The sequence below is a fragment of the Microtus pennsylvanicus genome, chromosome 4 (genome assembly GCF_037038515.1).
Source record: "Microtus pennsylvanicus isolate mMicPen1 chromosome 4, mMicPen1.hap1, whole genome shotgun sequence".
Classification (NCBI taxonomy): Eukaryota; Metazoa; Chordata; class Mammalia; order Rodentia; family Cricetidae; genus Microtus; species Microtus pennsylvanicus.
In genome coordinates, this window is record NC_134582.1 from 38,441,793 (window position 1) to 38,455,557 (window position 13,765).

The following is a 13,765-nucleotide window of genomic DNA, read 5'->3' on the forward strand; positions in this document are numbered from 1 at the left end:
AGAAGCAAAAGTAAATATAACAATTTATTAAATCTAAACTGATCTTTAACAAAAAATATAAATTGCTCATTGTCAAGAGTATCCATAGGGTTTACAGACCATGTCCATAGAGTTTACCGCTACAGCCTGTGTAATGTTTTATTTTATCAATAAGGAAAAGTTCAGGAGATAGAGAAGGGTATATACTCATGAATACAGACACATAATGTGATATAAAAACTACAGAAGCTGGCATCACTTGAAGTTTAGAAACATGAAGGATAAGCAGGTGTTCTACATAGGAAACCTTACCTGATGCTCTAAGCTGACCAAGCAACTGTGTTCTCATGCCTATAATGATTTCCATAGTAGCTTGTGAGAGAAAATTCTTTTCACAAAAAGCTCGCTCCCAGCCATCACTTCGTGCTTTCTGCCATGCCTACAGAAACAGAATATATACAAGACGTATATACCAATCACACCTCAATAAGGTAACAAAGCAATGCCACTATATCAACCACTAAAGTATTATTCTAACAATTTTTAAAAGTCTAAGATTTTATAATCAAATTAGACTTGTCATTTAGTTTATACACAACTGCTATCAAGTCAGTTGAGTTTACAAAACTCCAATGAGAACTGAACATCAAATGACTCAAATGACCAACTCTGTAAAATTATCCTCATAGATATAATTTTTGGCTGGTATAAAGATAGCTAGTTTATTACACATAAGTGATTTATTTATTTATTTCCACTAAAATACTTTTATGTCTAGGAATCCTGAAACTCATAATAACAACCTCTACGTTACTCTACCAACTGACTGGAAATAGAAAGTGGGCTTCTGAGGGCTGGAGAGACGTTTCAGCAGTTAAGAGCACTGGCTTTTTCAGAGGTCCTCAGTTCAATTCCCAGCAACCACATGGGGGCTTACAATCATCTCTAGTGGGATCTGATACCCTCTTCTGGCATAAAGTCATACATGCAGATAGAGCACCCATATACATTAAATGAAAAAATAAATAAATCCTTTATTTTTTAAGTGGGATTTCTAGAATTTTTATATACAATATAAAAATCTGGCCTTTGAAAATATGCTAGCCTGGCTTGGAACATAACTGAAGGAAAGCTGTATCTTATTTCATCAGCTTTCAAAAGAGCTGGAAAGAACAAAATACAGGAATTCTACTCCAGATTTCTGATTATTACATAAGTATCTATAATATCTAATATCTGAACTGAACAATCCATCACTCAATAATAATCATAAAGGAGCTTACAATTATTTAAATTATATATGTTAGAAAAATATTGAATGTCGGAAAGGGTGCTTTCCATATAAACAAAGAGAAATGTAAGAGTATAGAGAGGCACAGCCTCTAATCAAGAAATTTTAAGAATTAAAAAATATATTTTTAAAAAATAATATATTCTTTCCTATATATTTAAATTTCTAAATTACACTGCATTTCTCTCCTCAGAGGTTACTTCTGTCTTATCATTTTCTTTACTCATTATCTCACTATTATTTTTAAAAATTTTAGATTATCTTTTTTGTTTTATAAAATTAAATTTTGGCATAGTACCTAAAGTGCACAAGGAAAAGAAATACTATAAAAAAAGAGAATTTTACAAATACTAAATTGAAGATAATTTTCTTCCAGTCTTTGTTCTGTGTCCTCTACATTGCACACAGTCATTCCAAAATAATTTTAAAAGTATTTCTTGGCAAAGTCATGACTAAACAATAAACAACTTTCAAACATGAGATATAAATATATACACGCATACTACAGCACGTAATAGGAGAAAATAGGGGTGACAAAATAGAGATAAGTTGGTCATGTTAAACTATAAGGAGCAATCACATATTTTTTTAAAAATATCTTATTTTGATTATATTGATATATATTATTTGATATTATAATATAGTTACATCATTTCTTTTATCCTTTTCTTCTCTCAAACTCTCCCATACACCCCTTCTTACTCTGTTTCAAATTCATGGCCTCTTTCTTCATTAATTGCTACATATGTAACCTGTTCTGTCTCTATAATGTTATTTGTATGTATATTTTCAGGGCTGAGCATTTGGTACTCTAAGCAATTGGTATGCTCTTCCCTGAGGAAGAATATTTCTTCCACTCTCAGTATTTCTTAGTTGCCTATAGTTCTTTGTGTAGGACTGAGGCCTCATGGTCTTTTCCCTACCACTTCTGTTCCACTGACAAAATGTGACTTCTGAGACTGTAGAGATGGCTCAGTTGTTAAGAGCTTTTGTTGCTACTGTAGAAGACCCAGGTTCAGGTCTAAGCACTGACACGGTGGCTCACAACCCTCCAAAACTCTAGTTCCATAGAATCAAACCCTTCTCTGACATTCAGACACCAGGTACACATATGATGCACATACATACATGCATGAAAAACACATACATAAAAATAAAAAAAATCTTAAATAAAAATAAATAAAATGTGGTTTCCTAAATAAAACAAAAATAACAATGTTATATAGTTTTTTATTTATTTTTGAAACTGCTGTACTTGCCAAAGAATGTACTTAACACAGCATACTTAACAATAAACAAAAGTTAATAGTACCTGGAATGCTCTGAGAAGTGCCATGTGGTCACTGAAAGTCCCTGCAGTGAACCGTTTCCTACAAAGCATAGCTGCACGTTTTTGAGAGGCCTGGGTAGGCAGTACAAAAGGGTCGCGATAAGCTAGCGTACAGGCAATTGTTAGGATGGGGTCCAGACACTTTAAGACAACAGCGCACAGGACCATTTTACCGAGATGTGGCTCTACTGGCAAATCAGCCAAATGATACCCAAGCTCAGTCAGGTCTTCCCATGCATCCATTGCATCTATTGTCTAGGTAAAGGAAGAAAAACAACCAACAATTTGACATAACCCAGAATCATATAGTTAAGTTAAAAACTCATTAAGTATAAAATAATGCAAATTATTCATTTACTGTCACATCACATAAAAATATATTTTGTATTAAATATATAAGACTATATCTACTATTTTAATTTGTAAGAGCAGTATTTAAAGCACTGATCAACTGACATTTTTTAAAAGAATAAAATTACTTAAATATATGTTCATTTAGCTTTAATTTCCCATTGAAGTAGAATATTTAAAACACCAACCTTAAGCATCTGAACAGCATTTCTTACAATTAAAGCTGGAGGTGGTTCAGGAGCTTTCATAAGGAAGTCAGCAATGGTACAATTAACAGGGGCTAACAATTTAGTATGTAAACAAAGTTCCTGTAAACCACAAGAGCAAAAAAATTAGAAAGAGTAAAAATAAAGCATTAACTTTTATTTAAAGAAATCATGAGAACGGTTTCCCAGTCCCAGAGTAGCAAAGTCTCAGAGTCAAAGGAATAGAAGGAGCATCTTCAATGAAGTATGTGTTTGTAATACCCTCAATCAACTTGTACCAAAATGACCAGTAATGCCTTCAATCAACTTATACCAAGATGATCACTGCCCCTTCTGGCAACATTTTCTCACATAGCTTTTACCCACAAAACTTAGAGAGTCACTATCCAAATAGGAAGTAATTTTTCTCCTATCATGCTCACTCAATCTATCATCATTCCATTCACCAAATATTCAGGTGCTTTCTACACACAGGTACTATGTAATAAGTCAGAGAAAGAGGACAGTGCTTGCTCTTTCAGAGTTTATAGGAGAGGGAAAAACAGACCTCGCATTACTTCAGCGAGTTACTTAATTATAACTGTGCTGAGTGCTGTGAAGAATAATGGGTGGGGGCAGAGATAAATTACAATCAAGTTTCAGCAAGAGCAGGAAAAGTTAAACAATTTCCTAGGAGAAGAAACACATACACTGAGATGTCAAGAGTAGAAATGGAAGTGTACCATAAAAGAAATAAAGGAAAGGAATTTGGAAATGGGTTAGCACATTATAGCAAAAGCTATACACAAAAGAAATAAAGGCAACTTAAAAAAAAAAACACTAAATATGATATGAGTAGAAACATGAGAATGGAGGATTGGAAAGACTTAAGAGTTTATTTAGTAATTTAGGTTTTACAAATTTTTAATTATATATAAAAGGAACAGGAAATCTTGTAAAAACATTGGGTATCGAAAATTATCACAGAGATATGGATGTCAAAAACATGATTCTGTATCCTTTGTGTGACTGAAAGCAAGCATGCAGGCTAAGAGACCAAAGAATCAAAGTGGGGGCTGGAGAGATGGTGCTGTGGTTAAGAGCACTTGATGCACTGCAGTGAAGCAGACTAGGTTCCCAGCACTCACATCAGATAGTGAGTTTGCTCATACACAGACACAACATGCACGTAAAATAAAAATAATATAAATAAGTCTTTTAAAATACAGAATCAGACTGATATTCTTCTAGTAGTTTTGCACAGAGGCAGAAAACTCAAAGAAAAACAATTGATGAAAGTTTGAAATCTCAGTGAATGTTTGCATTACCTTTGCAACTTAAATAGTTTCTAATCATATCCAGAATTTTAAAAATCCATACTATGCATTTGAGACTCTTAAGATGCTACAGCACACACACAAAACACATGGTTCAATAATTTAAATGCATTCCAATAAATATCTGAAGGTTCAGTAAGATTTGTATAAAAAATCTTTTTTTATGGATATATTTCCTTCATAAAATGTAACTTATGATTTTATTTTGTAAAGTGATTAATTCAAGCCCAATCTGTACAAACTGAACTGGAAGCTGTCCCTTCACCCACAGATGAAGGCTTAGAGCTGTAGGTCTACCTGCAAAGGCATTCTCAAGAGCTCTGGAGTCTGAAATTCCAGCATGTTCTGAAATCGGAGTCTACTAAACAGACGGAAACAAATTCCAGGTCTACATCGTCCAGCTCTTAAAAATAAAACACAAAATTCAGACTCAGATAAGGAATATGGACAATAATAATAAAACTATAAACTAATGCAATTTAGGAGACTGGGAAATTAATTAAGATCAAGACATCTGAGTTCTAATCCTTATTTATCTTCTATGAATACTTTTAAAAGGTGTTTTGTGCTCTGGTACTCCATATTATCATTTTACTGAGCTAGATTCACAAACAATGTTCTCTACAGTTATAACTTAAAAAAATCAAAAATTAGTACCATAAATTTGAAACTAAGTGAAATTCAAAACATGAATGCTTAGTAATTTAAATTTAATCAATTTTACTGAGATGTTATCAAGCTCTATGTTCAGGTCCATTGAATAGAATTGTACAAATTATGAATTACATAACAATATAGGACTGGCATTTATCAGAGTGGCATACAATTTCTTGGAAAGCATCAGAAAGTATGATGACATAAGTCTCCTTTTAATTTTTCTAATCATGGAAATAGCTAATGTCCAGGATGAATGACAGAGATACTTCCAACCTTATGGAGCTCACAACCTCAAAAGGATAAAGAAAGAGAAAGGAAAGAAGGAAGGTGGAGGGAGGGACAAATGGAGGGACAGAGAGAGGGAAACATGAAGGCTCTACAAAAATCTTATATTCTTGAACCACTCTTTGTTTCAATTCTTTACATATGTTACACTCCACCTGTTATGTCTCCTACCTCCACTCCTCCCAGTCCCTTCACACACCTCCACCTCCTCCTCCTCCTCCATTTCCCTTAAAGAAAAAAAAAGAGCAGGCCTCCCAGGGACATCAACTAAACATAGCATAACAAATTACAATAAGACTAGGAACAAACCCTCATATCAATGTTGGACAAGGTAACCCAGTAGAGGAACATGGTTCCAAGTACAGGCAAAAGTAGCAGAGATAGCCCCCCACACCCACTGTTAGGAGTCCCACAAGAGCACCAACCTACATAACCATAACATATATGCAGAGGACCTGGCTCAGGCCCATACAGATTCTGGAACCACTCAGTTCCACATCAATTACTTCCTAACAACATGTTTTCCTACCCTGTCAGCCTCCCCTATAGAACTTTTAGCCTTTGCCCACACCCTAAATGCTGATGTCTTTCTGAGGCTAGACCACAGTCCTATGCTCTTCATATGCTGTCATCACATCATCTGAGGGGATCTTACTTGTCCTTTAGCTTCAACTTCTATCCATCCTAAATCTCCTGGTGTTATTTAAGGCCTACACTTCAGAAACTTCTTGGAAAGCTCCACATGGATTTTCTAGTCAATTAAATCTCAAGACAGCCAAAATGTAATTCTTCTTCTCAACAGAAGAACCTTTACCAAATTATCTGGCAACAGTAGCAACAATGTCCAATTTCCTAAAACAGAACCCTAGGTAACACTTAACATTTTTTTTAGTGTGTGTGTGTGTGTGTGTGTGTGCGAGTGCACGCACAAGTGCAAAGCTTGCCACAGTGCACATGCACTGGTCAGAAGACAATTATCAAGAGTAGGTTCTCTCCTTTTACTATAGATTTCCAGGATCAAATTCTGGTTTGCAGCCTTATCTTATATGGCAAATGCTTTCATGAGCCTTTTTGCCAGCCCAGCAGTCTTGATTCTACTTGATTCCTTATTCCCCACCCCCATACGTATTTAAAAATCCCCAATAATACTTCTTTACTACATCTTGAATTACCCATCTTTCTGTTTTCACCCTGTACAATAATGCTGCCTATTGTCCTCTCTTAGGGAACTGAAAATATTAATGAACCCATTCTCCAAAAAGCTGCTTCTTTTAGATAGCACAAACGTTGAGAAGACGGCTCAGCAGTTAAGAGTGAATACTGCTTGTATAGAGGACCCAGCTCCAGGAGGTCAGCACTTCTGGCCTCCACAGGCACCTACACACACGCATACTTCTTTAAAAAGAGAGAAAAATAAAACTGGTCTTAAGGACTTATTCCAAACTTTCAGCCCAGTCTCCACCATCTTCTTTCAAACTAAACTATACAGACAACTTCCCTGCTCATTTCATTCACAGTCCTACCTGACTGTCCCTTAACCTTTCAGGAATGTCTTTCTGTGGTTCCCCCTTTCCTCTTTTTTTCTTAAATTCACTCATAACTCCGCTAAAAGCATAATCCAGTTACAGCAAATAGTATCAACACGGATTATAGTGTTTATTTCACCTTAAAATTAACTACCACACCTTAGTCATTACTATTACTCCATACTTCACAACAAAGGTTGCCCTGGTATGTACTGAAAATAGAACGAGCTTTACTAAGATTTCTGACCTGCAATAACATACACTTAATATTATAAATCAGCTCAATGTATCAAAGAGAACAGCTTGACATAATTATAACAATGTCTGACTTTATGGAGTTGCAAAGCACAGAAATCATGCCTTAAAGCCTTTAGTATACAGGGTATCTTTTCTTTTGGTATTTTGGAGTCAGGACACAGCTGCTGCCATTGCAGAAGTAGGCATGTAACTGTGTCCAACATTTCACTATTGATGAATATTACCCAGTTCCCAGATCTTTTGTTATAATGTTGTAAAGAACAGTCTTAAAAATATCTTTATGTCACCAGGTGGAGGTGATGGATGCCTTTAATCCCAGCACTAGGGAGGCAGAGGCAGGCAGATCTCTCTACAAGTCTGAGGCCAGTCTGGTCTACAAGAGCTAGTTCCAGGACAGGCTCTAAAGCCGCAGAGAAACCCTTTCTCAAAAACAAACAAAGCAAAAAAACTTCATGTCTCAAAAAAACAAACCAAAAAACAACAAGAAAAATCTTCATATACAAGTAATAAGTAAAAGTAAGATATTAAGATACACTGTGAGGCATGGATTATATAATAAAAAGAAGACTAAGAAATAGTTTTAATTTAGCTTCTGAAGAACTCATACCAATATAAACTCCCATTAGCAAAATATTTAAACCAATGTTTTTGCCTCTATGTTCTATTCAATAAAACATGTTCATTAGTCTCAGACTAACAAGAAAAATCATAGTGCTTCATTGATTTGTATTCACTTTGATATACATGAGGTAAAGATGTTTTTTGAGGCTGGTCTTTGCAACATTATAATAAAAGATACGGGAATTGGGTAGTGTCCATCAATAGTGAAATGCTCGGGTAGTTGGTTACACGTAAAGGCAGCAACTGGGAGATATAGACAAAAGGATTGCTAGCTCAAGGACAATATGTGAAACAATGCATTAGCAGGACATGTATAAATTTCATTTTGATAAACCATTTTGGCCTGTACTAAAATTATTTTAATTATAAAGATTTTACTTGTATTCTGAAGAAATTATTCCTTTGTCCTATATTTTAAATGTTTATAATTTCTGCTTCCTTTGAATGTCTTTTATCTTAACATGAATTATACTACAGTTTCAATTTTTTTCTCTTGACCATATTCACACACACACACAAACACACAAAATGCTTCCCAGATCCATCCCCACTTCCTGCCTACCCAACCTTGTTACTTTTTTTGTAACCAAACAAAACAAACAACAAAAGCCTTTAAGATCAATTTGTGCTTTTCAAGTAGTCTCAGATATCTGGTCTTCCACCAAACAGTCAACAGAGGCTACACCTTTCAAGAAAACTGTCTCTCCCGCTCCCAGTAGCTAACAACTGTCAACAGCTCCACAGATACAAGTGGGACTATGGGCTCAACTGCCCTCTCTCTTCACACTGGGATTTGGTCTCACTTGAGCCAGCAATATAGCCTAAATTTAACTTCTGAAAATGTACCCCAAATGTGCCAGTGAGATAGTACAGGGGTTAAAGACACTTGTGACCAAGCCCAGCAACTTAGTTCTATTCTCAGGAACCACATGGTAGAAGAAGAAAACCAATTCCTGAAAGGTATTCTTTGAATGTCAAATGTGTGTCATAGCCTTTCTTTCTCTCTCTCTCTCTCTCACACTCTCTCTCTCTCACACACACACATACACACACACACAAACTAAAAAAAAAAACTAAATAAATGTGATTTAAATCTCTTTAGCTAATTAATTTTAAAGTACCAAAACAATTTGCTTGGCAAAGACAGTATAAAATTAAGACTAATTCAACGCAATGTCTATCAAAATCCCAGCAAAATTCTTCAAAGACCTCAAAAGAACAGTACTCAACTTCATTTGGAAAAGCAAAAAACCCAGGATAGCCAAAACAATCCTGTACAATAAAAGAACTTCTGGAGGCATCACAATCCCTGACTTCAAACTCTACTACAGAGCTAAAGTACTGAAAACAGCCTGATACTGGCATAAGAACAGACAGGAGGACCAAAGAAATTGAATAGAAGACCTGGATATCAATCCACACATCTTCTAACACCTGATCTTTGATAAAGAAGCAAAAAATATCAAATGGAAAAAAGAAAGCATATTTAACAAGTGGTGCTGGCATATCTGGATATCAACATGAAGAAGAATGAAAATAGACCCATATCTATCACCATGCACAAAACTCAAGTTCAAATGGATCAAAGACTTCAACATAAAGCCAGCCACACTGAACCTTATAGAAGAGAAAGTGGGAAGTATATTTGAACACATTGGCACAGGGAACCACTTCCTAAATATAACCCCAGCAGCACAGACACTGAGAGAAACAATTAATAAATGGGACTCCTGGAACTGAAAAGATTCTGTAAAGCAAAGGACACAGTTAACAAGACAAAACAACAGCCTACAGAATGAGAAAAGATCTTCCCTAACCCCACATCAGACAGATGTCTGATCTCCAAAATATACAAACAACTCAAGAAATTGGACATCAAAAGATCACATAATCCAATAAAAAAAATGGAGTACAGACCTAAACAGAGAACTGTCAACAGAGGAATCTAAAATGGCTGAAAGACACTTAAGAAAATGTTCAACATCCTTAGTCATCAGAGAAATGCAAATCAAAACAACTCTGAGACTACATCTTACACCTGTAAAAATGGCCAAAATCAAAAACACCGATGACAACTTATGCTGGAGAGGTTGTGGGGAAAAGGGAACACTTCTGCTTTGCTGGTGGGAATGCAAGCTGGTACAACCCCTTCGGATGTCAGTGTGGTGATTTCTCAGAAAATTAGGAAACAACCTTCTTCAAGACCCAGTAATACCACTTTTGGGTATATATCCAAAGGATGCTCAATCGTGCCACAAGGACATGTGCTTAACTATGTTCACAGCAGCTTTGTTTGTCATAGTCAGAACCTGGAAACAACCTAAATGCCCCTTGATCGAAGAATGGATAAGAAAAATGTGGTACATTTACACAATGGAGTACTACACAGCAGAAAAAAATAACAACAGCTTGAATTTTGCAGGAAAATGGATGGAGCTAGAAAACATTATTTTGAGTGAGGTAACCCAGACACAGAACGATAATTATCACATATACTCACTCATAGGTAGTTTTAAACATAAAGCAAAGAAAGGCAGCCTACAAACCATAATCCCAGAGAACTTAGACAACAATGAGGACACTAAGAGAGATTTACATAGATATAATCTACATGGGAAGTAGAAAGTAGAAAAAGACAAGATCTCCTGAGTAAATTGGGGGAGGGTTGAAGTGGGAGTGGAGAGGCAAGAAGGAGAGCAGAGAAAAATATAGAGCTCAATAAATATCAATTAAAAAAAATAAATTCCAGAAGACATAATAGAAAGAATGAATTAGCTTAATTGGTTATATCAGTAAATAAGTTAAACATAGAAATGTAACGTAAGAAAAATGGGGATGCATAAAAACATTTAAATGTTACTTTTATCATGGTAAGCATCCATAGATAAAATCTAAATTTTATAATTTTTTACGATAGACACAGTTTGACTGTCTAGAGCAATGGTTCTTGATTCTAGCATTTGTTTTCTGAAATAAAGTCTCACTGTGTGGTCTGGAAAAAAAAATCATGTTCAAAAAGAGAAGAAACTAGTCAATCGAGCATATAAGCCTGACTTGCCACCTACAGAGCCTCTCCTTGAGTTACTGCTTTGCATCGCTGGTATAGTCATAAATGTTGACTTTTATTTAAAAAAATAATAAATAAAATTAAGACTAACGTGACACTAACATATAAAAGGAACATTATACAATATGCAATTTATATAATATTATTATCAAACAGGCAAGTAAATGAATATAGATTATGCATGTAATTATAACATAAAATATACATTACCTGCCTTTGCGCTGTATGGCACTAGCTTTGGAAATCCATACCATTTTTAACATTGTAACAAAATTCAGTGCATCAAAGGATTTCTGCAATATTAAATCATCTTTATGTTAAAACATGGTTGGTACTAATAAGAATATAGATATTTTAACATGCCCAAGTTAAACTTAAAGGCCCCTCTTGATTAATCAGAATAAACTGATTATTTTTTTCTGTTTTGTTTTTGTTTTATTTTCTTGTTTTTAAATCCTAACCAAAACTTCCCCTCTCTCCCCTCTTCCCAATCTCTCCACTTTCTCTCCCTACCCCATCTACCCTTCCCCATTGAAGAAACTGATTCTTAAAAACTCACATTTGTTGGATATAAACATTATAATGAAAAACAACGGACAGCAAACAAAGCTTTGAAGATCTACACAATCTCCAGGCTGTGCTGTGTGGGGCATTTTGCAACTGTCTCCTACAGTTTAATAACAACTGATTCTCAGAGGACACCAAGACTTTATTATGACATCCATATGACTGCCTAGAGATTACAAGAACACGGATGCCACTAATGGATATCCTAACATGAAGGGGGAGAGCTTGCAGGGTCTCAACCCTAGAGGCAACTGGGGAATGCCGAGAGCAGGAGAAATGGTCTTTCTTGGGCAAAAATACACCAATTAGTTATCCAATATCAAGTGGTCAGCCCTGAGATCACATGGACACAGATTACACTATATACACTGAGCACACTGGATTTATAGATTTAGAAATATATATATAAATAAATAACAAAGAAAAAGAGGACTTTTTTAAAAAAAAAAAAGTAAGGGCCAGGGATGAGTCAGAAAAAAGAAAGGGAAGAAATGATGTGATTATCATGTCAAAAAATAGAAATTATTATAAAAAACAAACAAAACACATATAAAAAGCAAAAATAGGATTCTCTGGCGATTTTTTCTATCACATTTACATCATTTTTAAGAAATAAGAATGACTAGAAAAAAAAATGCCAAAATACATCTCAAAGAGTAAATCTCTGGAAGAATGACTAATAATTACCAAACTGAACACCTCTAAGTGAAGTAACATCTTGCTGAGTTACTCAGATATTAACCTTTCCTGAATGTCTCAAAGAAAAATATAATCATTACTAACACTAGACTTCCTCAAATGGTCAAAAGTAAAGATCTGCTGTAGAAGTGGTTTAAAAAGGATTCCATGCCCTTGCTTTCCATTGTATAAAATTAATTAAATAGAGCAAATACAAATGCATTTTCTAATAAGTTTAGTCAAGAAATTTTCAGAAAGTATGTTGCTTAGCTTATAATATTTGTTTCATTTGTTAATTTTGTATGTATAATACTTTTGATACTATTGTGCTAAAGTCATGATTTGATAACACCTAGAAGAATTAATTTCTAAAATTTAAATAACATAAGAGCAATACATCTGCTTTTTCATTTTTTTTAATTTTTATTCATTCATTTATTTATTTATTTATTAAAGATTTCTGCCTCCTCCCCGCCACCGCCTCCCATTTCCCTCCCCCTCCCCCATCAAGTCCTCCTCCCTCATCAGCCCAAAGAGCAATCAGGGTTCCCTACCCTGTGGGAAGTCCAAGGACCACCCATCTCCATCCAGGTCTAGTAAGGTGAGCATCCAAACTGCCTAGGCTCCCACAAAGAACAATGGCAATGGGTTTTGATACTACTGCTTTTTTTATTTTTGAGACAGGTTCTTGCAATGTAGCCCAAGCTAGCCTTAACTTTACTTAGATCCTCCTGTCTCAGCCTACCCAGTACAGAGAGGGCAGGTATTCAGCACATCTGACAAGTCTTGGTATGTAAAGGCACATCACTTAGTTTTAACACTATAGCTGAAACAGTTTACTCTTCCTTTACAATGAGTTTGATCAAAACCTACAAGAAATTTTATTCTCTGTAAGGTGATACTAAAATTACATTGAAAACATGAATTTTTCACACTAAAATGATTACTTATATCCATTTTATCATTTCTTCCTTGAAAAACTAATTACCTCTATCATTTGATCTATCAAAAGTTATGGCACTGGGAATTATTAGTCATGTTAATACTGAAAGCGAGCAAATGCTATCACTTATTTTTGAGAGAAGAAAATTTTTTGCAAAGGGTCTAATAGTAAATATTTTATGCTTTGATGTCTTTGATGCAATTTATGAATGGTTACAGTAGTATGAAAGTATCAAGAGACAGTAGATAAAAGAGTAAGAAAAAAAACTCTTTTTGCACAAAGCCGGGCAGTGATTTCCACTGTTGGCTAACTACTGGGATGCTCACCCTAATTTGCACTGCTGTTGGTTTTGTATGTATGCGTCTGTGCACGTGTAAATGTGTAGGTAAATGTGCATCTGGAAGCATGAGGTCCCAGCATACATCTTTCTCAATTTTTAGGATTTTGTTTTCCTTTGTTAATCAAGTTTCTCTTGATCTAAATACCTTTAGAACACCTACTATACACACACATACGCACACACACTATATGTAAGGCATTAGGTTCTATCAATGAATAAGAGGGCTACAACCGATTCCCAAATATAAGAGGAAAATAGAAAATATGTAAATCAAATTGCCACTATGTGACGAATTTTTACTGTACATATTCTAATTCTTTACTTTCCTACTACTAGTTAGTAAGTAGAAG

General features: G+C 34.9%; 1 protein-coding gene across 3 annotated transcripts in view; it reads right to left on the reverse strand.

Moving 5' to 3' along the window:
• Ythdc2 (YTH N6-methyladenosine RNA binding protein C2) overlaps window positions 1–13,765 on the reverse strand; it is a 64,257-nt gene that overhangs the window by 23,349 nt on the left and 27,143 nt on the right. For all 3 annotated transcript variants that reach the window (XM_075968723.1, XM_075968724.1, XM_075968725.1), the window contains 5 exons: window positions 11,098–11,180; window positions 4,771–4,876; window positions 3,140–3,259; window positions 2,583–2,855; window positions 292–418 (listed from right to left, as the gene is read on the reverse strand). In XM_075968723.1, coding sequence (XP_075824838.1) covers window positions 292–418; window positions 2,583–2,855; window positions 3,140–3,259; window positions 4,771–4,876; window positions 11,098–11,180 — 709 coding nt within the window. The remainder of the gene's footprint in view (window positions 1–291; window positions 419–2,582; window positions 2,856–3,139; window positions 3,260–4,770; window positions 4,877–11,097; window positions 11,181–13,765) is intronic.